The 27,086-nt window shown below is 42.9% G+C and overlaps 1 protein-coding gene across 1 annotated transcript in view; it reads left to right on the top strand.

The window, feature by feature from the left end:
• Positions 1-27,086, top strand: part of LOC148481549 (complement C3-like) — a 318,755-nt gene that overhangs the window by 264,624 nt on the left and 27,045 nt on the right. Inside the window, exons 32-38 of the mRNA XM_088453278.1 lie at positions 6,096-6,177; positions 8,088-8,127; positions 12,038-12,125; positions 15,759-15,845; positions 15,920-16,025; positions 18,701-18,790; positions 20,362-20,439. Of these exons, the coding sequence (XP_088309404.1) occupies positions 6,096-6,177; positions 8,088-8,127; positions 12,038-12,125; positions 15,759-15,845; positions 15,920-16,025; positions 18,701-18,790; positions 20,362-20,439 (571 nt within the window). The remainder of the gene's footprint in view (positions 1-6,095; positions 6,178-8,087; positions 8,128-12,037; positions 12,126-15,758; positions 15,846-15,919; positions 16,026-18,700; positions 18,791-20,361; positions 20,440-27,086) is intronic.

The following is a 27,086-nucleotide window of genomic DNA, read 5'->3' as shown; positions in this document are numbered from 1 at the left end:
AGGCACTATAACTCCAGCCTGGAGCATAGTGTGCAATACCTTCCGCAGCTCCGTAGCCTTGTTCCGGTCTGATGGGAGACCCGTGGTGAAGAAGCGAGCCGGGGGTCTGTGCCGGAAGGAGAGGGCGTATCCGTGGGAAACCACCTCCAGAACCCAAGTGTCTGTCGTAGTGGTCGACCAACACTGGGCGAACTGTAGCAGGCGGCCTCCCACCCTGGGATCCCCCAAAGGGAGGCCCGGGCCGTCAGGCCGCAGGCTTGTCATCTGGCTTGGGGGCCGGACGTCTGGTACTCCATGCCTGCTTCCGGGGCTTGACCGATTTCTTAGGGCCAGCCTGTCGAGGAAACGACTGTGGTTTGGGCCTGCCCTGGGCCCTAGATGACCGAAAGGACGATGGTCCCGAACCAGAAGGAGCAGCGGCCGACGGGAGACAAGCAGATTTGGCTGCCGCCAGCGTGGCCGCAATCTTATCCAGATCCGGACCGAAGAGAACTTCTCCGGTAAACGGCAACGCTTCCAGACCTTTCTTGGAATCTGCGTCCGCCTTCCAGGATCGCAGCCACAAGGTGCGATGAGCAGCTACCGCTGCTGAAGAAATTCTAGACACCAGAGTACTAATGTCTAGAGCCGCCTCGTTGATGTAGGTGGCCGAATCACGGAGATTGCCAATCAACTCCGCCTGTTCGGCCGGACAGTCGGATTCAAAAGAAGCCTCTAATGAATCCGCCCAGCGCTCCATCGCTCTGGCAACCCAGCAAATGGCCATAGCCGGCCGTGCTGCCCCCCCTGCAAGGGAATAAGCGGACTTCAGGCAGATTTCTACCTTGCGGTCCGTAGCATCCTTAAGGGAGGACATGGATGGCATCGGCAATGTGGCACTACGGACAAGACGGGTCACATGAGAATCCACCTGTGGAGGGGATTCCCACTTAGCAAAATAATTATCTGCGAACGGATAAGCCACCGCCAGGCGTCTCTGCGGCTGGTATCTTTTGCCAGGTTGTTTCCACGCCTCCTCTAAATGGTCCACCAACTGACCCGAAAGAGGAAAGACTGTGATATCGCCCTTCACATCTTTGAAAAAGGCATACTTAGATTTAGCCGCTGGGGGAACTTCGTCCTCAATCACCAAGGCTGTGCGGACCGCCCGAATAAGTCCAGGAATATATACTTTGGACTTAGCATCAGCGTCCTTAGTATGGAGAGGTTCCTGATCGTAAGGATCCAGAATCTCCCCATCATCAGACGTCCCTTCGTCATCCTCATAAGGAGCGGACAGAGATGCCACCGGCCTTTTATGAGGCCGCATCACAGACTCCCCTTGCAACACATCCGACAAGTGCTGTACAGAACTCGTCAGGGAGTTAACCCACGCTGGCTCCTGAGAACCCGGGAGCGGGGAAATAGGGAGACTGTGGGGTACCACCAATTGTCGTGGGAACCCCTGCACGGGTGACGACACCACAGACTGCTGGGACAAACCCATCGGAGTAAACGCGGGCTGCGGAGCTAACTGGCCCACTAAAGCTGTTAACGCCTGAGCGAAACAAGCCCAGGGCGGCTCCTGTACCGGTGCTGTAACCGTAATAGGCCGCGCCATGGACAAACACTGCCGGCAAAGGCCCTCCGCGCTACCCTCCCCCTCCGCTAACGGTACTTTGCACGTGGTACACTGTAGCCGGAGGGGAAAATCACTTTCAGACATGATGGCACCACGTATGTGACCTCTCTCACCAATTAAGTATTAAATAGGCGAGAGACCACCCTGCAGCACCGCACCGCAAGGGCTTTAGCAGAAGAACAGGGACAGTAATAAAGCTGACAGTTTAGAGAAGAAAAGTTACAGGCAGCGCTAGCACAGTCACATACAATGCAGAGAAATAACAATTCCTGCACTAACAGCGCTGATTACTCAACTACACAGACACAGGGCCTGGTAGGACACAGCGCTGCATACACAGACCTGAGCCACAGCGGAGGAGAGGTATGCGGGGGGGACCCAGACCACGATGCTTCCGTCCAGCGCTTCCAGCAGCATTCACCATGCGTTCTGGAGAAGATGGCCGCCGAGGAGCAGAGAGGAGGCTGGCCTGGGGGAGGAGCGCTGCCACAGGACCAGTCGGCAGCATGCAGAGAGGGCTGTGTGCAGCGGGGGAGGCGCCGGCTGTGAGACAGGGAAGGCGCGCTCCCCTGGCATGCATTTAACCCCTGGGACGCCGCAGCGCTACCGCTCTGCTGCGGTCCGCTGTCCCAGGGGGTAGTGGAAGCGCAGGTTGGTCGCCTGGCTCCACGCTGCAGCCAGTCCCCAGGGAGCCCCCTGCCTGGGGACTTAGGACCATGTGATCAGCGGGGACCCACCGCGGGACCCCGCTGCTTACCTCTGTCCCCCTTGAATCCGGCCATGGTCCGGAGCATCTGGGGTCACCGCTAGCTGTGACCCCAGACGCCCACCAGCATCCCCGGATCAGTACCGGCGTTCTGGTACCGGCGGGGTGTAGGGAAGACAGCATGGATGTCAGGACTGACTGTCCATGCTGTTCATCCAGATGTGCAGCCACAGCTGCATGAAGAAAAAGCTTCAGGGGCTCTTCTAGCCCCCACTCCAACAGGTGCACCCGACTCCGGCCGGGCACCAAACTAAACTGAGGTGCCTTGGCCCGGGGGCGGGGTATAGGAGGGGGACCTAGTGCATCCTGGGAGGCTGAAAGCTTAACTCTTTGGTGCCCTGCGACTGACGTCACACCTATACCCCCAAGGTATCCTGTGGATACCCTATGGACCCTGAAGTAGAAAAAATATCTAAAATAAAAAGTTTTGACCCCTTTTCCTTAAGGTAACAATGAATGCATCTTAATTGAAGGGAAATTGAGGAATTCTATATAGATCTACATTTACACATGTACAGCTCTATTTAAAGTAATTTCATATAATTTAACAGAGCAATAGGACATCCTATACCCAGAATCATATCAATAATCCAAGATGTTGAAACTAGATTATTTTTGGCAATAAATGTTCAGTAACAGAAAAGTAGCTAACGGCACAGAAAATTGTGCATTAAATATCATATTCTGTCATGGATTGTGAACTTTTACATGCATACCTGTGAATATCATAAGCAACTCTTTTATAGAAGTTTCATTGTATGTTTGAATTAGCATTCTTTAAAGTAAGATTTGTTTTTTCCTTAGTATATAGATATATTCAGTGAAAGTCACTCTGAGGCATATCTCTGAGTGTTACTATCTGTCATACTAACTTTTTAGAAAAATCATCCAAGTACTGCATTGCAACTAGGGGTGTGCACCGGCCACTTTTCATGTTTTGGTTTTGGATCTGGATCTATCTTCGTGTTTTGGATCTGGATTGGTTTTGCCAAAACCACCCTTCCGTGTTTTGGGTTCTGGGTTTTGTGTTTTGGATCTGTATCTTTTTGAAAAAAAGCATAAAAACAGCTAAAATCACAGAATTTGTGGGTTTTTCTGCTCCTATGCTATTATTAACCTCAATAACCTTAATTTCCACTCATTTCCAGTCTATTCTGAACACCTCACACCTCACAATAGTGTTTTTATGTCCAAAAGGTTGCACCAAGGTAGCTGGATGACTATGCTAAGCGACACGAGTGGGCGGCGCAAACACGTGGCCCATCTAGGAGTGACACTGTAGTGGCAGACAGGATGGCAGTTTGAAAAACTAGGCCCCAAACAGTACATAATGCAAAGAAAAAAAAAAGAGGTGCAAGATGGAATTGTCCTTGGGCCCTCCCACCCACCCTTATGTTGTATAAACAGGACATGCACACTTTAACAAACCAATCATTTCAGCGCCAGGGTCTGCCACATGACTGTGGCTGAAATGATTGGTTCGTTTGGGCCCCACAAAACAAGCTGGCAATTAATCTGTCCCTGCACAAACTGGCTCTACGGAGGCAAGATTTCATCCTCATCCTCCTAATTCACCGATTCCTCACCCTCTTCAGTGTTGTGTACTATTAATTCGTCCCCGCTGGAATCCACCACCACAGGTCCCTCTGTACGTTCTGGAGGCTGGTCTCCCTGGAAGAGTTGATAATTCATTTTTATGAACATCATCTTCTCCACATTTTGTGGAAGCAACCTCCTACGCCTTTCACTGACAAGGTTCCCTGCTGCACTAAACACTCTTTCGGAGTACACACTGGAGGGGGGGCAACTCAGGTAAAATAGAGCCAGTTTGTACAGGGGCCTCCAAATTGCCTCTTTTTCCTGCCAGTACAGGTACGGACTGTCTGACATGCCTACTTGAATGCTGTCACCGATGAAATCCTTTAACAGACAGACGCACGCTTGTCGCTGCTGCTTTGAGGATGCAGGTGCAGCTACAGCCCACACAATTCACAAAGACAGAAAAAAAAAGAAGAATTTTTTATTTTTTGTGGAGCGCACTTTGAGGGTTACACCACCCTTTAACAGACAGACGAACGCTTGTCGCTGCTGCTTTGAGGATACAGGTGCGGCTACTGCGCATACATTTCACAAAGACAGAAAAAAAAGAATTTTTTATTTTTTTTGGAGTGCACTTTGGGGGTTACAGCACCCTTTAATGGACAAGCCAGCCAGCCCTTTACTTATGACACAGGCGCACGCTTGGTGCTGCTCCTTTGTTGATGCACGTGCAGCCACAGTGCACACAATTCACAAACACAGAAAATAATTCCTCCACCATTCTGTCAGTGGTGACACTATCATATGCAGTGACAGTAGACATGTCAGAAATTGTTGGCACGTCCTTCAGTCCGGACCAGATGTCCAAACCGCCCCTTGACTTATGACACAGGCGCACGCTTGGCGCTGCTGCTGTGTTGATGCACGTGCGGCTACTGCGCATACATTTCGCACACAAACACAGAGAAAAAAGAATTGTTTATTTTTTGTGGAGTGCACTTTGGAGGTTACACCACCCTTTAACAGACTTATGGGACACAGGCGCACGCTTGGCGCTGCTCCTTTGTTGATGCACGTGCAGCCACAGTGCACACAATTCACAAACACAGAAAATATTTTTTTATTTTGTTTGGAGTGCACTTTGGGGGTTACACCACCCTTTAACAGACGAGCCAGCCGGCCCTTTACTTATGACAGACAGACGCACGCTTGGCGCTACTTTGTTGATGCACATGCGGCCACAGTATACACAATTCACAAACACAGAAAATAATTTTTTATTTTGTTTGGAGTGCACTTTGGGGGTTACAGCACCCTTTAACGGACAAGCCAGCCGGCCCTTTACTTATGGGACACAGGCGCACGCTTGGCGCTACTTTGTTGATGCACGTGCGGATACTGCGCACACAATTCACAAACACAGAAAAAATATTATTTTTTTTGCACTTGGGGGGGAACACCCCTGATGGACAGAGCACCCCCTGGACAACACTACAGCACCCCTTTAGGACTGGGACACTGCACAGGACTTTGGAGTGGACACAGCCCCTATTGACAACTGACTGCACAACACAATCCAGCCAGCCCCTATGGACTTTGGAGGAGTGGACACAGCCCCTCTGGACAACAGCAGCACAGCACAACACAGCCAGCCCCTATGGACTTTGGAGGAGTGGACACAGCCCCTATGGACAACAGCAGCACAGCACAAGACAGCCAGCCCCTATGGACTTTGGAGGAGTGGACACTGCCCCTATGGACAACAGCAGCACAGCGCAGCACAGCAAAGCACAACACTAAACTGCACTGCACTACACTACACTACACAGCCCAGCCAGCCCTAACTCCCACCCTCCCTCTTCACTGTCAACAGCCGAGTGAGAAAATGGCACCGACGCGGGTATCTTATATAGAATCCAAAATCCCCTATACCCGGAAGGCGGGATGATGACGTTTTGCCTCTATTTCAGATCCGAGTCAGGCGGGAAAAGTCGAGCCTGACTCGGATCGGCCTCGGATCGGGGGGGGTTCGGATTTCAGAAATCCGAACCCGCTCACCCCTAATTGCAACAATACTAGAACATCATACTTTACATAATTTAAAATGGAAGAAGAGTCACTTGATTTTAACGATTACAGTGTATAATGCATTTTGTAATTGCCTCTTAGGTAATGACAGTTTATCATGCCCTATTGACTGATGAAAATAAATGCAATGGCTTTACACTCACAGCAGAAGTAAAACCAGAAGGTGAGATTTGAAAATATGTATTCCAACTATATTAATTATCAAAAACATTTAAATTTTTATAGAACAGTCCTTATCATGGTGCACCATGGAGCTTGTGGAGTCGCTCTGAGTGTTCAGAGCTGGCGGTCCAGCCCACTAGGCGTGACATCATGGGTTTAGGGGGCAGGACCGGCACAGAGCACTCTGCTGTCCTGGTACATCACTGGTGTATAGTTTCAGACTGAGGTTCAATAAACACTAAACAAAATGCACAAAGTTTTTTTTTTTTAAGATTGTACTGTATAAAATTGTTATTCTTTCAACCAGTTGCACCAATAGAAAAGGATTGTCCACACAGAATTATAAATTAATTTCAATCTGTTCCCCTTGATAACTATTTCTTATTTATAGAACACATAGGGGAGGTGCACCTTAGAATAAAGTTGATTAACCAGCTAGCAAATGAAAAAGCATTGTTATATGGGGCACTGCAGGCTCTGGCACTCTTGTCAAAGAAGACAGCAATGTATAATAATGCTACATATAAGAATAGAGACAGGAAATATATAAGCAGTGCCAAAAGCAATCTCTTATATTAATAAATAGGAAATAGAATATGCTATAATAAAAGAGTGAACAAAATTATTATTATATCTGCAAAACTAATTTATCTGCATATTCACAAACAGTAAGTGATAACTAACTTGCTGGTATTCTGTAAATGTAAAATTATTTTTAAAATGATAAGACAATGAAAAATTATATATATCCAGCGCTGCTTTCACTAAGGTAGAGGAGAAAATGAGAGATAAAGTCTGACCCTTATATGTATGATCCTTTAAATTATGGGGTCAGTCCATAAGTTCTTCTTTCTTAGCAATCCTTATATGAATAGTTCACTGAAGTAGCAATCGTCCTGTTCCCTTTGGTCTCCCCACCAATATTATCCTCTCAATGGATTATATTCAAGCCACGAGTTTCTCAAAAAGCAGATTTATAAAAGGGAATAGCCCATAGTGTAATTCTGTGTGGATTAAGGAATTGTTAATCAAAGAACAGCAAGTTCTTCTAAAGTTAATAAAAATAATAAACTCTAAACTGGGATTAAAATATGAACAAAATATAAAAAGTAATCCATTATGAAGACATTGGGACCGATTGAGACCAGGAAGCAAGCGGCGATCGCTCGCTATGGGCGATTGTCACCCATCTGCGCATGCGTTAAAATATGCATGCACAAACCAGTTACTGCATCCGGGAATCGTGCACTTGTAGTACACAGACTGGACGCTACTTTGAGTGACAGATAGTGTCATTTGTGGGTGGTACAGGGAAAGGTGCTTGTGAACGGGGGGAGTGGTACTGTGAACGCAGTCGTGTCTGGGCATCAAAACAGCGTTTAATGGGCACCCCTAATTAGCATGGAGGCGTCATTGTACACTTCACCTGGTTGTATTTCAGCCTGCCGTGATCGCAATGATTGCGGCGGGGTAGGTTCTACCTCAAGCGCTGCGTGCAGCTCCGATGGCTCTCGATGTTACTGATTAATCATACGCTTCCTGGAGATGACGTGTGCTAAAAACGAAAAGTGGGCGTCTTTATACTGGCTTGTGAGCAGTCTGCCATCGCTCTCTAAGACATAGAGGGCATCCTTACACCAGACAGTACAATCACGGAATTTGCATACCTGGCCCCTTTTGGATACGAGCGATCGTGGCTTAGCGTCCAGGTCTGAATCGGCCCCATAGGTGCTTCCCTTTATCATACGTTGGAGTGGACGGGCTGTGCCATCTTACTGTAAGTAAAGCAGATAAACACAAGTTAAAATACAATATAATCAATGAATGTGTGTGTGTTATAGGCTGCCAAAATAAAGCACTCCAATATTCTACAGAATATACTATTTTTTTTAATGTTTTGTTTGTATACAGATAGAAAACCCGGAACTTATAATCTCATCTTGCGAACTAGGTAACTATCAACTTTTATATGGTCTCTTCCTGGCAAATCTGTATTACCATATATATTGCCCTTCCAGTGTAAAACCTGTAATGACTTAGGGCCATATTCAATTTGGTAGCAAAAAGTCCATGCTGGACTTTTCGCTCCACATCGGAGGTTTTGCAGGGATAAAGTATTTGGCGCGCGTACGCTTTATCCCCGCATTCAATTAGAAAGCAGCGAAAACGGGACCTGGTGGAAAGGTAAGTATAGGGAAAAATAGGGAATTTTTCGGGAATTCATCCTAGGACCCCCCTAATCTTGTCCTGACATGGGGGATCACTGTGGGTACCCACGTTTTTCCCTGCAGAAGGTAATTAGGGTTTTTAAATAGCTGCAGCAGGTGTTTTTTCCAGACTTTGAAGAAGTGATGAAGAATAGCACTTAGGTTTTTTTTTTGGCAAAAAATAACTATGCCCATCACATTCGGGGTACATGAAGATGGGTGCAAGCATATTTTTAAGTCCCTAAAGTGCATTTTGGAAAATCTTCAAAAATGCACCTACTGCTACCACCCAATTTCTTTTAAACACCTGCCCCCCTGAATTAATTTTATTTAAAAACTTGTTCCCCATATTTTTTTTTTTTTTAACCCCAAAATGAAAATATTTTTTTTGGGGTGTCCCAATTTTTTTTTTTTTTACTTTTTTTTGACACAGGGCCTGTTTCAGAGCCGGACGCTCTGACCAGAGCGCTCGCTCTGAATCAGTACCCTCCTACCTAAAAATGGAGCGGCCTCTTGGACGCTCGCATAGCTGTGGGTTACCACCCACAGCTATAGCGAGCATCCATGATGATGGTCAAGACCATCGCGACCATTGGGCTTTTGACGAGTCCCTGCGGTAGGGTCTTGCTGCCGCAAGCCCTGGAGTGATGTCAGTGGGGCCGGACCCAGACGGTAGGCGTTCCCATGAGAACGCCTCTGTCTGGCAGCCACGCCCCCCGCACGCCCACCAGTCACCATCGACAGCACGCCCCCTTTGGTGCGAGACCCGGAGCGACAGCTTGGCTGTCGCTCGCTGGGTCTCACGCATGCGCATGACGGAGCTCCCTCCGTCGTGCGCATGCGCATTCGGGCACCATCGACCCGCTTGCGTGCGTCCGCTCGCGAGCGGGTCTGAATTAGGCCCACAGTTCATTTTTAGGGGCTATTCCCAGAGGTGTAGGCTATTTTTTTTAAGCCTGCACCCCTAAACCCCAATTCTGCACTTTTTTTCGCCATGTAAAACATGGTGAAAACTTATCCCTGTTTTTTTCAAAGACTTTTTGCACCGGCAAAAAGTCTTTGAAATTGATTACGGGGATAATTCAAACATGCAAAAATGACATCATCGGCAAAAATTTATCGCCGATTCCGACTTTTCGCAGCCAAATTGAATATGGCCCTTAGACTAAATTCCACGGAACAAGTATAAATCTTCATATTTAAGATATTTCTTTGATATTGTTGCCGTTCTTAGGAAATCATTATGCTGGTCATGCAGTTGCCTCATTTCATAATGAAATATGGTTTCCAGAGTATATTAGATATTAAATTTATTGAAGATTCAAGTATTATACATATTTTGTTTTATTTGTAAATAAATGAAGTATATGTTTCGATAATGCAGAAGAACCCTTTCTTACTAATAACAGACATAGGGCCTTATTCAGACCCGGTCGCAAGCGATGAGCACTTGCAACCGGGTCGATGTTTGCCCACTGGACATGCGCATGTCGGAGCCGGCTCCGACGTATGCGGGCGCTCCGTCGCTACGGGTCTTGCACCAAAGGGGGTGAGCTGTCGATGGTGATTGACAGCTCGCCCCGTTTGGGAGGCGGGCAGGGGGGGTGGCCGGCCAAACTGAGATGTTCCTGACGGAACGCTTGCCGTTCGGGGGCGGCCCCACTGACAGTGGGGAGCTTCCTGCTCGATCAGAGCAGGAAGCTCCCTGGGGCTTGCGCTTGCCGAGACCCAACCTTAGGGTCTCGTTGCAAGCCCAGATGGTCACGATGGTCTTGACCATCGCGACCATCACCCTGGTCGGTTGCTAAGCTGTGGGTGGTAACCCACAGCTTAGCTAGCGACCAGGAGGCCGCACTAAAAAAAAGAAGCGGCCGCCCTCATTCAGAGAGAGCGATCGCTTCTTGCGACCGCCTCTGAATGAGGGCCATATTCTTTACAAGTCTACCCTTTTCAGACTCTTTGCACCACACCTCACATGTCTGTTCTTAAATGGTATAAGATAAAGTAAACATTCTCACATGCAATTAACATGCCCCACAGAACTCTCCACACTTCCTCACATGCCGTCAAATCTCCCTACATGCCCATCAGATTACCCCATATATCAGGATGATCACAAAAATCATCAGCACAGCCTTAATTTATTGCTATACCAACTGTCCAAACAATTTTTAAAAGTCTGTTTTTTATGTTGCTACCACATCCACAATTGTTGTGGAGGGAACTGGGGAAAATTTAATGTAAATAGCCTTCATGCACCTCAAACCTTCCCACATGCCTCTCACATCTTCTCACATGCCATCAGCCCCCTCACATGCCTTGTACATTCCATCAGATCTCCCCACATGCCCATTACACGATATCAAACTCACAAATACCCCTTACATATACATCAGACACACTTACATGCTCCGCATGTCCATCAGTCTTCCTAACATGCCCAGCAGACCTCCCCATATACCCATCAGAAATCCCCACATGACATCAAACCTCCTTAGATGCCCCCGTATGCCATGACTTCCCCAGATGACCTTTGACTCACCAAATGCAATCTGACCACCCAGACATACAGACACGCCACATATGCCTTCAGAACCCACCTGCCCTCAGATCCCCCTACATGCAATCATTCCACCCACACATGTAATCAGACCCCCCAGACACGCAGTTACATCCCCACACAGGTTATCAGACCCCACACATATATCTTCAGAAAACTCACACACACACACATACACACACACACACACACACACACACACACACACACACACACACACACACACACACACTTTATTGTCCACACCTATCGAAGAAACCATGTCACTTTATTTATGAACAAATATTCTAAAATTCAGGATTTTGGCAGTGCAGTGTCGTTAAAATATATGGCGTATCATACAGTATTATCTTTGTGTATTATTCGCATGTAAACCATCTAAAATATTGCAGTTCCCATTTATGGAGTAAAAGACTTTTTATATCATGTATAGGGTCTTTAGATAACAGAGTATGATTTGAAGGTTTAATTAATATGCATAATACATTATGGGTAAGATAATCAGTTGACTTGATGGATTTCGTCAAGAGATATTTGGGTGGTTTGGCCCAGTAAAGCTTGCATGTTTAGCTCAAATGAAGCTTTGGTTGTTATGCATATTGCGTAACAGCAGCGACCCTCTGTCTGGGGACGGAAAAAGTAACAAGACTGTATGGAAGGCAAGTAACATAATCCAGGGGGGCACAGATGTAGCACTATCAGACAGAGAAAATTGATTAAAGAGAAAAATAATATGTTATATTCCAATAATTAATTATAATTACTACTACTGGTGATAATAATATATTGTGTGACTATTAGACCCTCAGAGAAGAGAGGAGGTCACACAGACCACCTAAATATACTTTTACACAGAGCAAGTGCCCCGCCAATCCACCCACCCTTCTAGTTTCAACACTGCCGTGCAGTTAACAATATTTATTGTAAACTCCACACATTATTAATTTGTTACTCTGGACAAGCTTAGTAGTCTGTAATGTTACACATTTTGCGTGTAGCCTATGATTTTGTTTAATAAAAGTTTTTGCTACTCCTTAAAACCTGGAATTCTCCTAATCTAAAATACAATAAATTGTATTATCTTTTTTACACAGGTATAGTGGTGATTTGCCTGCTACCATGTCACTAATTGAAGTAACCATGCTTACGGGTTTTTCAGCAAACGTTGATGATCTTAAACAGGTAAGTTATTCTGGCAAAATATATCACGGTATACACAGTTACCCTTTTCTTTTTATTACAAATGTTTAATAAAATATGATAAAATTAATTATTTGTGAAAATTAATTATCTCTGAATACATATTTGCATTCATAAATGTTTTTTGAGATTGTTATATTGATCTGAAACTGCCATACTGATAGTTCTGTTAAGTTATATGGCACTTAAATCTTAACATACAGTAGGAGAATGTCACAATACAAAGATAGAATTGCTATCAAACGAGTTTGGGAAGGAGGCTTTTGGCAATGGGCAGGAATGAAGTGTAGGATATATGGCAACAGGAGCTGAGCAATCTTAGATGTGTAAGTGTAGTCATGTATATGTAGCACTAATGTATGTTGAATAGGTTTATATAACATATAAAACTTAATAGTATAAGAATATAGGTCAAGAGTAGTACAGTAGATCATGTAGTCTGTAGCTAAACTGGCAACTGGGTGTCACTTTGCAGCATATCACTTATATATGTAAGAACAGAGTGTACAGTACTGTGTGAAAGTATGCATTATTAGGTGAAAAGTTAGCGAAAAATAATATAAAGTTCAATGTGATAATTTTTCAAGGAGAATAGAGAAAATCCAAAAACAAGAAAAAGTTTCAGTGTTTACACAACAACTCATTAAATTATAATGTTTTACTCATCAGAAAGAAAGATAATATCCATATGTATAAACTCTGTATACTGTAGTAGAAATGTGGGCTCATAAAAATCTTATGTTGTTATTCTCATCTTCAATGGATTATACCAGTAGGCTTCTACATAAGGGCAACATGCAAATGAGAGATACAAACAGATCTCGCATAAAACCATTAGGTAACATATATCTAAAAGTGCGCACTTACAATGTACACATGAATAAAAACATATAGCATCCACAATGTAGATGTTTAATCACAAAACTTCCTACCAGAAGACAAGGGATTAAAGACATCAAAGAGATACTGAAAGTAACATGGAGCTACTATATAAAAACGTGTGTAAAGTCTTTTCCTGCAAATGAACAAGGTCCTGAAGTCAGCTCTCATCTCCTTCTCACCGTGACAACATGTATCAATACTCTGTGTTGTTGTATACAGTACCTTGATGAAATCTTAATTTTTTCAAATTACATCCAGTCCCAAGCAGACAGGTAGCTGAAGTTCTCACCGGTCATAGATTTAATCTATTCTGTAAGCCAGTGGAATGTGTCTTTGAACAGCACTGTATGTCCTTCCTTATTTATAACCTCTCTGGCAGTTGTTTATAGATGGAAAAGGTGCAAGCAATTGTGGATGGCCTCAAACCATCAGCCTTATGGTGCTAGTGATTTTTGCAAATTATGATCATCAATTTATTTGGGGATATTCCACTCTAGCCAATCTTTTCACTACTCTAACCTGGAAGAACATTTATTTCTTGAAGAGGCATCTACAGGGTTTTGAAGCATTTATCACATTAAAACATTGTTATATTTTGGACAGAGATTCTTCTAACTCAAAAGAAAAAAAAAACCTTGAATCTGATGCCTTTCGGATGATAATAGCCCATCTGAAAGTTAGCCAATTCTGGACCCTAATTGTGTTCTTGCCATGACAGCTAAAACTCATAGGAACACTTTTATTTCTACCAATTTGAGGCCAACATTAATATATTGAACTCACTTTTCTATTTTTGTAAGTCATGATGGAGTCAATAAACCCAAAGTCTTATGTTCAGGTAATACTGGTGCCCCTCACTTTCATCCAATGTCAGGAAATTTTGTTGTAGCCTGTCCACACACCCAAAATAAGATTCTATGACATCTTCCACTCAGACATTTACTACCATACCAGAAAGACCTTGGTATCAAATATCAGTGGATTCCTTCATCAATTCGACACCCAGCAAGAGCTTCAAATCATTCCTCTATCAATACTACTACTGCTCATTCTGTTTTCAACCCATGTCAAAGTGTCTTGGATTGAGGAGTTCAATTTGTTTTCACATTCATGAGGACAATGTGTAAAAAGCTTTAATTTCAGCTCAACTTCTCAATAACTCACATTTAAATGTGCAGATGGAGATAGTCAACCAGGATTTGAAGACCATCAAGAGGATTTTGATTTAGATAGCTAAGGTGATTGGGTGGACTTTGTGCCCTGGGCAGAATTTGCCCACAATAACCGTTATCATGATACTAGCAATTCCATGTTATTCATCTTCTATATGGTTGTCACACCTTCTTCCCAAACTTTCTCCTCTTCCATGTTCTTGCTTTTGGTAGTGTTTTGCAAATTTTTAGACATCTGGATCAAATTCAAGGTCAGTTGAATAAGGCTTATTTTCTGTATAATGTCTTATCTGTATACTGTATTCCTACTTTACAAGTAAGAGATTGACTGTGGTTGTCCACTCAAAACTTTTGACTTTGAGTCTCTACCATGAACTTTGCATTTCACTATATTACCTTTATGTTAAATTACCAGTTTCTTTGTGGGTTTCCAAGGTTTCACATGTGTCCCTTCTGAAACCTCTTGTTAAAGATTTTTCTTCCCATTCTGCTATCAAGATTCAACATTAAGAGTAATTTAGTCAATCAGATTTTGGATTCCAGCATTTCCAGAGGCGGAGTACATTTCCATATAATTTTGAAGGGATATGGTCCAGAAGAACAAACTTGAATGTAAGCTACCAATATTCAGAATCCTCAACTTCTCCAATGCCCACATAAAAAATCTTCTCTAAAATCTTTTATTAGATGTTCGGAGATCAACCTTAAGTGGCAATACTGTCACAAGCCGGTCCTGGATGCCGGGTCTCACTTACGGACTCTGGAGTCTGGCATGCTCCTCTGTATAAGCATGGTGTCTCTGGTTCCCTTACTATAGGAGTGGCGAGGAGATGCAGCAGTCTCCCGAATATCATATCATCTATTATCTTCTCTGTAAAATCTCTGTAGTTGAAGATGTCTAAATTCATCATAAAGTCATGGTTTGTCTGGTTACAAGAAATATGGTCCCTAACTAACTAGTGATGGAAAAGCACTTGGTTTTCTCTGACCCACAAATAATTTGTTAAAACTGGTAAAAAGTTCTTTTTAGTATAAAAAAGTGGTTTATCATCATGAGTGCCCCAGACCGTACTCTTCAAATTTCCATACTAACAGTTCTGATTTTCCACTTTGACCACTAAATATAACTATATAATAGCCATAATAAACAACATATCTTATTTATAAACAGTGACGTCCCTACCTGTTGATGCACCTGGTGCGGTGGTAACTTAGCACGTGGCCTAATGTCAAGGGGTGTGGTCTCATGGATCGGGGCAGGGCCACGCACCCGAACCCCTTTTTTAGTCTCTCTGGTGGGTCCCGGAGGTGCTGGCTGTCCCAGGGGACAAAAGTACTTGTAGTGTCGGCTCCCTCACTGTGACAGGAGCTGAGTGCTGCACGTAATTCTACAATGCAGCACCTGGCTCCTGTCACTGAGGGGGAGTCTGCACTTTGGTGTCAACCCTCGCTGGATGACACTCGGGTGCAGCCCGCACCACCCTTGTGATGCCACTGTTTATAAAGCTTAATTTATCCCACACCATACATTGTACTACCTATTGGCTAATTGTTTTTTCAGTTGTCAAGTAGTGTGGAAAATTACATCATGAAGTATGAAATGCAACAAACCTTATTCAATGGAACGGTCATACTCTACCTAACAAAGGTAAAAGTAAAGATTTTATATTGCAAAATAACACTGTCAACTATTGGTGTAACATTTTGGCCATTGCACTACAGGTTCCTAATAATGAAGATCTTGTTATCGGGTTCAGGATTCATAAGAATTTTCAAGTGGGACTTCTGCAGCCAGCTGACATTTCCATATACGAGTATTATGATCTTGGTAATACATGCACTTTTTTTTATATACACAAAATGGTACTAATATTTTAATTTTCTTGAGAAACCCACAGCTTGTTCTGTATGTCAGTAGAGGAAATGTAAGAGTCCGTTTTCAAAGCACAAAATGGCTAAGGCGCAGCACATAATCCTTTGGTGGTGCTGTGTGCCTCAATTTGAACAGGTATACCTAAATTTATGGTAATGAGTTTATAATTATATATATATATATATATATATATATATAAATATAATGATGGTGTTGCTTGTGGTAGATTAAAAGTATGCACCAGCCAATAGTAGGGGTAGAATTGTAGTAGAATTCTTTGAGATGAACAGACGATACCCACTAGTGCACCTTGTTTAGAAGGACAGTGCAAAAACTATTTTGTGAAGCAAGAATATTGAAATGATATAGAGTGGGTTTGGCATCTTTTAACAGACATTCCGTTTTTGTGCAAGTAGTACACCCTACTCGCTACGCAAAAACACTAGAATTTTTCACCATCTGTAAACTGTTGTCGATATCCAATACTTCTAGTGGGATGCAATTTACATTCCAGTTGCACTTTAGCGGAAAAGCACATTTCTAAATGTACTGTGCCTACTGTACATAAAGCTTTAAACACATACAAGTGACTCATGTACAGTAGTAAAGGCAGTCATGATGATTTAAGCCATAAGTGAGACCAAACAGGCCAGTATTTAGTAGAATAATAGAAAATATTACTTTAGTGAAAGAGATGAGTTAACATGGTAAGAGGTTTTACACTTTTAAACAGTAACCAAACAATTTTCTGGTAAGCATCCAATACACCTCATAAATGAGTTTCTCTTTGATAAATGATTAAATTTTTAACTATGCTACCCTCATCCTCCAAAGAGAGAGTACTACCCACCATCAAACCCAGTTTTCATCCAAAGTGTATGATCTCCATCCTCCCCACCTCTCACCCAGAGACAGGGTTGTCTTAACAGCAGTGTGGGCCCTGGGCAAAGCAATGCACAGGGGCCCCTACCCACCCATCCATGGGAAAAAAATGTAACACATGTAGAGAGACTCTGTCTGACTGGTCTGAAGCCGGCGGATGAAGTGAAACTGGGACTGAGGTGAGTACTCGTCACCAGGGGAAGGGAGGTTAGATCAGAATACAGTGCACCAGAGGGCGGCTTACAAAAATATCACAAATTTACCAACTGGCCGTGGCTGCAGGGGAGCGGGTTGGCGGGCCCCTACAAGCTTCGGTCCATTGGGCAACTGCCCAACAAGACCAATGGAAGAGATGGCCCTGCCCAGAGAGCACTACCCCCATCCTCCCAGCCAAAGTACTATCTCCATCCTGCCCAGAGAGTACTACCCTCATCCTTAGCAGCCAGAGAGCACTACCCACCATCCTCCCTAGCCAGAGCATTATCCCCATCCTACCCAACCAGAAGAACCTATGCAGCAAGTTCTCCAAGGAAACCTCCTCCCAGCACTGCCCCAGCTGTACAGAACATTTCCTGAGAACCCCAGTACCGCAGTGTCCTGCTGCACAGTCCTCAGCAGTGTCTGCAGTGTTCCGCTGCACAGACCCCAGCACTGAGTGGCTGACATGCTCTAGCTTAGCAAGGAGTAGGTTGTGGGCCACAGGAGGAAGAACGACCAGTTGAAGGGGGGAGGCCTCGGTTACTGGATGGTTACTGTAGCAGGAATAGTTTTTTTCCTACCTACAGCAGCAGCAGCACTGGAGGATAGGTGCTGAAGTGCCTTCCCGCTGCTGCTCTGTTGCTGCCTGTCATTCAGTTTGACAGGCACAGCAACAGTGGATAGCGGCGGAGCAGGGATTGCGCCTCTCCAGCCATGCACCTCCCTGCATTGCTTACAAGGCTTACTGCATCGTGTCGGCCCTGCATTGGTTAGTAATCCCCCCTTCCCGAGGAACTACCAGCCCTTGGCTGAAACCGCAGGGCTATTCCCCGCATTCCTGGTGGTGGTGGATGCGGGGTTAAAAGTAATGAAATAGGTAATAATATTGTTCATTACAGGTGGACTACAAGTCCCTGACAGCCTGCCCCGGCAAGCCGATACAACAAGTACCAGCATGCCTGGACATTAAGGGCTCGCTTGCACCTGTAATCTGCTTGTAAATAAAATATTAAAATAAACACAATACTCACAATTGAAGCTGAAACCCAACAAATGATACAGTAAATAGTTGTCTTTTAGACAGCTAAACGCCATCAATGTCAGTCGGTTTTGATTTAGAACCAAATTTTAGCCCTAAGTTTCTTAAAGAGAGATCTAAGCATACTTGCCTACTCTCCTGGGATGGCCGGGAAGCTCTCAAAAATCTGGGGGCACTCCCAGCCGCCCTGGAAGAGTGGGCAAGTCTGCCACTCTCCCGCACCCCTGCGCCAGCATCCACTTTTCCCTAGCAGCTGCCCCCTTATACAATACAAGTGGGTGGTCTGGGGAGAGCCGATGATGCGATTTGTTACATTAGATTAATCATCTCTAAGAATAAACATTTATCATCTAAATCATGCGTATTCTGTTGAAATTCCATAAAACTTTCAAATATCATATTAAAGTGTAGTTTGATGATAATAACTCTAGCAACTTCATTTTCAGACCTAAATGAAATGTACACATCACCTTTATCTTTATACTAACAGTCTCCTTATATTTGTATGCAGAAAAAAAGTGCAGTGCTTTTTATAACTTGCCTGAAGACAGTGGACATTTAAGGAAACTCTGCAGAGGATCTTCATGCAAGTGTGCTACAGGTGAAATGACAGCGGCAATCAGTTTCATTTTTAAATGATTGACAAAATTGAAGTTGTTAAAGTATATCTGCCATGATGGGCTGTAGAGAGCCCGGGCGGGTCCGGGTAAAGGAGAGGACATGGCCTAATCGCGGGAGGTGTGGCCACACCCCTTTGACCAAAAAAATAAAAACACTTATGCAGCGGTGCTACGCGCTGGGGAGGGGGGCGCTGTAAGCCCCTCAGCCCTGCGCTAAGCGGGGGGGGATCAGTGTGATCGCCCCCCCCCCACAGCCATAGGAGATGGCTTCTGCAGCAGCCGCATGCAGTCTCACACTGCAGCCCAGCATAAGCTGAGGGAGAGAGGGGGGGGGCGACACTGGTTCCGGCCCCTCTAGCAAGCCCATGCCCGGGTAAACTGTACCCGCTCCCCCCCATCTCGGCGTCCATGCTGCCATCAAGAGGCACATACAGTATAGTCACAATGTTGTAAACCGTCACTGGCAGCACCAAAAACTGCTGTGAAATGACAGTAGCTAGTAAAGAAAAACACCTATCCTCAATGGCGTCACACACTAGATCAGTACCCGGTCAGCAGGACAAATGTTGGGTAGAGAAATAAAACAAAAGCAAATGGGTACTTTCATTTGATAGAGCAGTCAGCGTAAGTCACAGATTTGCACACGGTCACCCATAAGTATTACATGCCCTCTGACAATGTTTGATACCACACCCACCTCTCCTTGAGAGATGAGTTTGAAAAATAATATACTGTATGTCAGCATTCAATAAATAAATAAAAGTAAGCATAGAACAATAAATATATTATGTGTTGGTACGGTAAAGCAAGCAATTGGTGGGTTAGAATTTAGCTACAAATGCTTCTTCTTAATGTAATGTTTTTTTCAAGAATAGCTAAAGGTCCTCCTTGTGTATCTTAACTGCTCTGGCGATGAATAGAGACGACCAAGTCTGGTCACTTCATACAGAGCAGATTCAGGCTATACTGTAGGGTCATCAACATTCTGCTGCATGCAATGCTATAACAAACCAACTCTGCTTCACAGTGTAATATATATATATATATATATATATATATATATTAAGCCAAATTCCACCAAAAAATATTGTAAGATATCAGGGTTAATGTAATAGGCTGCGGCTTTAAAACAATGGCAAGTCTCATGCAAGACTGTCCGATGTTTTAAGTAGCAGTAATTTAGTAGGCAAAACCAGTTTGATTTTGCCTATTAAAAGACTGCTACTTTATAACATCAGGCATTCTCACACGGTACTTGACGATGTCTCACAGCAGCAGCCTATTACATTTCCTCCCATCATCTTTATAGATTTAAAGTTTTTTTCAGTGAACCACGCATTCACACCAGTTCCCTCAACATTTAGCAGTTCCAAGTACTTAACATCACTCTATAAATTTCATGAACCCCTGTTAGCGATGGACTTATGCCTCCTGGTGGCAGGTAGTTTTTCAAGTATTAAAAATAGAAAACGCACCAAAATATACAATGCATACTATAACTCGAAATTGCTATAATGTATGACAAAACTGATATGTTATCTTTTACATTTAGGTTCATGTGGATCTCTGGCCAAAATGACTGATGCCAAAAGTTTAAAAGAAAAAGCATGTTCAGAGGGGATAGGCTTTGGTATGTTGCTTTTCTTTCATTTATTTGGGAAAGTGCTTCTGTTTGACCACTTTAGTTTAATATTGCTTAAGGTTCACATAGTTTAGTACATAAACTTTTTGCATTGTTGAAAGGCTGTCAAGCTGCAAATGTATTGTTGACTGTCTACTTATACATGTGTTCATTATTACAAATACTCTATGAAAAGAGAAAAAAACTCTCCTTAGTATGTATACATGACATCAGGGTATCGGTTACGGACTTCATGGTCAAACATGCATCTTAGTCACTTGCCAGTAATTTCCTACTCAGGAATAGAACAGTTTTCCTCACTACTGCACTTGGGAAGCATGGCTCAAAGAGGTACTTCTGAAGTATTTACTAGTTAATAACATATAAAAATAGGATTATTGCCAGGACCTGATCAACCAATTAGCTGCAGCCTAGGGCACTGGGACATTGGGGTATTCGCTAAGGCCGCCAAGCACTAAAATATATTGGTATCGTATCTACCTAATTCTGGTTTTGGTGATGGCCACCACAATTTGGTACAATCCCTGCCCTTTAGTTTGCATGCTGATGACTGGCTTCTTTCCAGGTACCAGCCATCTTATTATGTATGGATAAACTCATGGCAGATCCATTCCTCCCCTTTCCTGCAACTCACTCCTCCTTGATTTATGCACCACATCAAGTATGCTGCTCCTCTTCAAGTACTGACATTGATGGGACCTGTGTGCTGGCTGTCTCGCACATAATGATCTACAACAGAGCGAGTAACAGGTTCAGTAGTCCATCCTCAATGACCCTTAGAATCAGGAGGGAAGACCGGCCTTATTTCTAGTCATTACTTCAGTGCAATATACAGGTATGTGTAGAAGGGGTTATTGATTTTTACTATACATGGTTTTCTGTCAAGAACTCAGGACATTGAGAGTATTTACATGATAAAATTCAATGACAGTATAGTTTATCTTTAATCCAAGTTTTATTTATTCACAAATTATTATTATCCTTTGTATGGCACCACAAGGGTTCCGCAGCGCCTTACAAGGTACATAAACAGAAACAGTATGAACAAAACTAGAACAAAGTCACTTACAGTAGAGAACATACCAGGACATGGACATGGCTTATAAACATTGCTGCCAGCAGTCATAATACCAATGGAAAAGTGCCATTGCAGGGAGTGGGGAGGAGATGATGGTATAAGTGAGGGAATGCAAAGCACATGAAGGAAGAGGGCCCTGCTTGTTAGAGCTTACAGTCTACAGAGTGGGGTGCAGACAGACATGGGTGACACAGATGGGAAAGACAGAGAGCAAGGAGCAGTGGATTAGGATGACAGCTAGATAAAGAAGTGGGTCTTGAGAACCTGTTTGAAGTTTTGTAGAAAAGTGGGGTGTCTAATAGGGAATAATGAAGTAATCAGTTGTGTGGAAAGGCGGCACTTATTTGTGGAGTGAAGTGGGCGGGCGGAAGTGTAAAGAGAGATACGGTCCGAAATTGAATAAGGATTGAGTCAGGGCTTTGTAAGTAAGAGTGAGCCATTTGAATTGGGTTCTGAAAGGGAAAGGAAGCTGGTGTAGGGCTTGTAGTCTAGAAGGGCAGATGTAGTATGTTTAGAGAGGAAGATGACCAGTGAGTGGATAAGGGTCCTAGATGCCTCCAGGGTGAAAAAGGGTCTCATCCTGGAGCTATTTATGAGATTAAAATGTCAGGACTGCAGAATGAGGTGGGAGTAGTGGCCCTTGGATTTGACAGTAAGGAGGTCATTGCTGCCTTTATTGATGGCAGTTTTGCAGTTGAGAGGATGAAAGCCAGACTAAAATGGGTCAAGCAGGGAGCTGCAGGAATGAAAGGGCTAAGGCTCTTGTAGACAATCCATTCAAGGAGTTTGGAGGCAAGTGAGAGGAGATAGATGGGGCAGTAACTAGAGAAATGGTCAGGGTCAAGGCAGGGTTTTTAAAGAATGTGGGAGACAAGGACATGCTTGAATGCAGAGGGGACAGTTCCTGATGATAGGGAAAGGTTAAAGAGGGGCAAGATGGGAACAGACATTGAGAGAAAGAGTGGAGGAAGTAGGAAGGAATATGGTCAAGGGGGTGGGACCGGATTAGGACCATGACTTCATCTCCAGATATTGGGGAGAATGAAGTCAGTTTGGCAAAATGGATGGGGAGGATAGGGATAGGCAGGTTGTGGAAGAAGGGGATCGGATGGTGAGGGTCTGGTCTGATGTGATGTCCTGGGGTTGGGTATGAATTCAATTGTAGATGTGAAGTGGGTGGAAAAGTCAATGACAGAGAGTGAGGAGGGGGGTGCAAGGAGTAGGGGCAGAGGAAGGAGTTGAAAATATCAAAAAGATGACAAATAACAAATTATATTTGTTGATAGTAAAATCACAAAAAGAAGCCACATGAAAGCACGCAATGCGAATTGCTGAAACTTTTTTGGTAATCATCTAGTACTATCTTAGAAAAAACTTGAAAAAGATACTGAACTGACCTGAAAGTGAACACTGCACTTGGGAAAATGAGAGCTGAATATTTGCATAACTTGGTTATCAGCAATATCATCAAACATCGTGAGTAAACTGTGAGTGAGTTTGGAACTGTGAGAGCTAATCCCCTGGGACATTAGTTCTGTTTTCTTTTCAGTTTTTACAAAGAGGGAAAATACATTTTGAAAATGTTCCAGTTGCTTAAAATAGTTCTAGAGATACAATTTTCTACAGAGTTCATATTTGAAACTTCAATGGATAAGACTTTAGACCAGATTCATTATTCATGTCATACCATTTACTTATATAGCACCAGTGCATTCCATTGCACTTTACAATTGGGAACAAGACTTGATAATAACAAACAGACAAAGAAGTAAGAGGGCCCTGCTCGCAAGCATACAATCTATAAGCAGGGCTAGATTAGCGACTATTAAAAGAGCCTCACAGCTACTCAGTGATGGCAGTTGCTTAACCAAAGAAGAAGATAGTGTTGCTTCATTTTGAGGGTGAATATCTTTATAGGCAAAAGTTTGATGTCTTATTTCTAAACATTTTAGAGGGCTTGTAGTCAGGGATATAAAGAGGACGGAGCTCGTGCTCCAGACACCTGCTCTGGCTAGATGGCAGTAGATCAGCCGTCTGATGGACCCAGGGGAGGATTGAGCAACCGGGACCATGGAACAGAGCCCGCTGTACCAGTCCTGTGCTCTCCTCAGTGGCTTGCTACAGCTCCTGGCTCTTCCCCCCTGCCAGGCTGATCTCATGCTGGCCCCCAGTTGCCGTGCTTCTGGAAATTGTGTTCCACTGTGCAATGCAAACCTGAAGCCAACATCTGCTTCGACTAGTAAGCATTTTCGGGTGCCATTAACCAGGAGATGGACCACCCTGCAGTTGTCTCTATGACATTGGCTCATAGCCAGTTGTGGTCTGCAATGCTATTGCGTCCTGCCCTATTCATCCTGCAGCACCTGACTGTTCAGACTTCTGTGGGGTATGGGGCAATAAATGTGGGGACCAATGTGCTTTGCTGTTTCATGTGGGTGCTAATGTATTTTTGTTTCCTGTGGGGGGCCAGTGTGTTTTATTTGTTTGCTGTGGGGGACAATATATTTATTTTTTTTCCTATTGGGGCCAATGCATTTGTTTTTTTTATTAGTGGAATTACTTTAGTGGGTTGGAATATATGAATCCCTCCAAGCCCCAGTTCGATACTGTCCTAATGTTTATTATTATTTCTCTTTAATTTGCTCCCACATGCTGGACACGCCCCCACCCTGACACAATTGGGGTGGAGATGATAGCACACATGTGCTTGGGTTATCATGGCTACACGCTACATCTTTGCTTGTGCTATAAAAGGAGCACCTTAGCAGGATGTAATAAACTGGGAAGCATAGTAGAGGAAGTCAGTAAGTAAACTTTGATTAAGCAGGATTGTATAGACGCAGGAGGAATTATGTAAAGCAATACAAACCACAGACCTCAAAACAGCTTTTTAATCAACAAACTTAAAATATTTGGGGATCCACAAAACAATACCATTTTTTACATATAATGAAGTGGGACCAAAAGTTAATACTTTGTAAACATTAGTTAGAGCAAGTTAACGCTTAACTACAGTAATCACTATGATTAATTTATACACCACCTCCCTGTTCGTGGAACCTATAAAAAGATTGTGATTCTCCCTTAATGACTTCAAAGCCATCCTTACATCTGCCGTAACATTGGAAAACGAAATCCACCTCGTGAAAAATCTAATTTGACCAATCAAATTAAAGTATGAATAGATTAATTATTTACATGATAGTCAAAGTAATTTATCACAGAACACTGTCTTTTCATCATGTGATTCTCTATGCTTGGCAACATAGTCATTATATTTTGTAGAGATCTGCCTCAAAGTCAACCAAACTCTGAAGGGGGTCTGTACAAAAGGAAGCCTTTAGGTACAGTAAATACACATTTAAATGCCCAAACTGTTTGTTCACTTTTAAGTAATAATTCAACTGAAATATCAGATTTTACAAAATTTTTTTATAACACTTCAGTATCAGAGTTAATGTGTTATATAGCCAAAATAATAAAATCTAAAGAGCATTAACTCAATATTTGACACCACAGTTTACAACTATCCTGATTATTCTATGCAATAGTTGGTTGAATTTGATTGAGAATTTTTATTTTTTTATTTTGATTTAAGGTAAGACCATGCAAATTCAACAATCCTTTCATGTAATTTGACTAAATCCTGATAACCTCTGGAGGACTGTCAATATTAAATGCCAAATTTTCTGTATTAGCAAAAATAATCTTAAAGATATTCTTGTCCAGAAAACGTTTAGTATTGGTCAGCTGATCAGTATAACCATTTTGATAATAGGTGAAACGGTTTGAAATCTAATCAGAGGAGAGATCTTAAATATTATTCAATGTCTTTTGAAAGCAGACATGTTGATTATATTAATCTGTCTATGTTCTACTTTATATGGGGTAAAAAAAACCACTCCATATGCTTCTAGCGCAATTGCTCTGAACAGGTCGTCAATTAAGAAAGCCTTTGTAATGGTAGATGTAAAATACCTCCTGTTGCTAGACATTTTTCCCTCTGAAGGTTTTAACGAGAACTTGGATTTAGGGCCAAATTCAATTAGGTGCGAAAAGTCGCAATTGGCGAAAAGTTATTGCCGCATTCGCCAGTTTTGATGCAATCTTTTCGCGTAGTTTCTCATTGCGTGCTCCCGCTTTTTGCCCTATTCAATTGCAAAACACGCGAAAAATAATATGTGTGAAACTGCAAATGGCGAAACTAGCGAAAAGTCAGCATATTTTGGGGAAATCAGTCTGTACCCTATAAAAAGCCTAACTGACACTGGAAATCAATATAGAAGTGTATTAATAACCCTAATAAAAGTATTTTGGTTTCTTAAATTTAGTCAAGTGGCTGTTATATGCATATTTGCATACGTGTGGAAAAGTATATAAAGCAGTTTCTTTTGGAAAAAATAATAGTTGTAGTTAATTTGGGGGAACATTAAAATGGGTGTTATTTATATATTTTTGTGGCTATAAAGTGCAGTTTTTAAAAGAGGTTAACAATACACCTGCTGCAGCCACCAGCAATCCTAAAAACACCTGTCCCATCCATACAGCCCATCAAAATTCCTGACCCAGTACTTTAATCTTATCTTCCTATACTGTCATTATTAGTGGGAATTAAGCTATTTTCTTTATTTTTACCTAATTAGTCATTAGGGGGGTTGTCCAAATGGTTCTAAACCAAGTCCCCACATTTTTAGCCAAAAATAGGGATTTTGCACATATTTTTACCTGCCTCTGAGGTGGTGAAAACTTTTCACCGGTTTCTGCCTATGGAGTTTTCGCACATGCCAAAACTCCGGGAATTGAATAGCGCGATATGTTGGTATTCGTGAAAAGATTGCATATGCGAACACTTTTAGCCAAACGCGACTTTTCACACCTAATTGAATTCGGCCCTTAACTTGTTATTTATGGTTATATTTGTCAGTATAATATTGATTCTTTGCTGACCATGTTTCATTTATGTTTCTATGAACGAATAGCAATATCAGGTCTGTTATTTGATATAGATTATATGGGCGCATATAATGATTTTTAGCAAATGATCATTCTCTGGAGCTTCTATTTGCAACTTAGAACTAAGAACAATGGAGCGTTCACACAATAAGTGTCATACGAGTGGAGACTTAATTGCAGGCTATTCAGAGGTGAGCCTAAGCATAGAGTTGGTTAATTTCAGACAGATTTCTTGCACCATGAATAGGCCTGGTGGATAATGATTACGGCTAGTTTCGCAAGATATACAGGGGGGAAGCTACCAAATAAATGCTGCCTATTTTGAATACAGGTGGAGGCCCATAGTTTTACCCATGAAGTAATGCAGAAACACGTGTGGCTGAATTTGATATGACTCTGAATCAGCTCATCTGTGTGTCATCAATATTTTTATTATATTTCTTCTGTGCTCCCCACACCTTCATTTTAAACACCCAGTTGTTCAACCAGTATAAGATATGACATCTAAATTGGAGTAGATAAATAATTTATACTAATTTCAGTTACTTCACTTATTTTATAGATCTTATCCAAGGAGTTAAATCATATCTCCTTAGACCTGTAA

Source organism: Taudactylus pleione, unplaced genomic scaffold (assembly GCF_031769625.1).
Source record: "Taudactylus pleione unplaced genomic scaffold, aTauple2 ptg000574l, whole genome shotgun sequence".
Taxonomy (NCBI): Eukaryota; Metazoa; Chordata; class Amphibia; order Anura; family Myobatrachidae; genus Taudactylus; species Taudactylus pleione.
The sequence above is the reverse complement of the archived record's forward strand: the minus strand, read 5'-3'. Positions and strand labels throughout refer to the sequence as shown.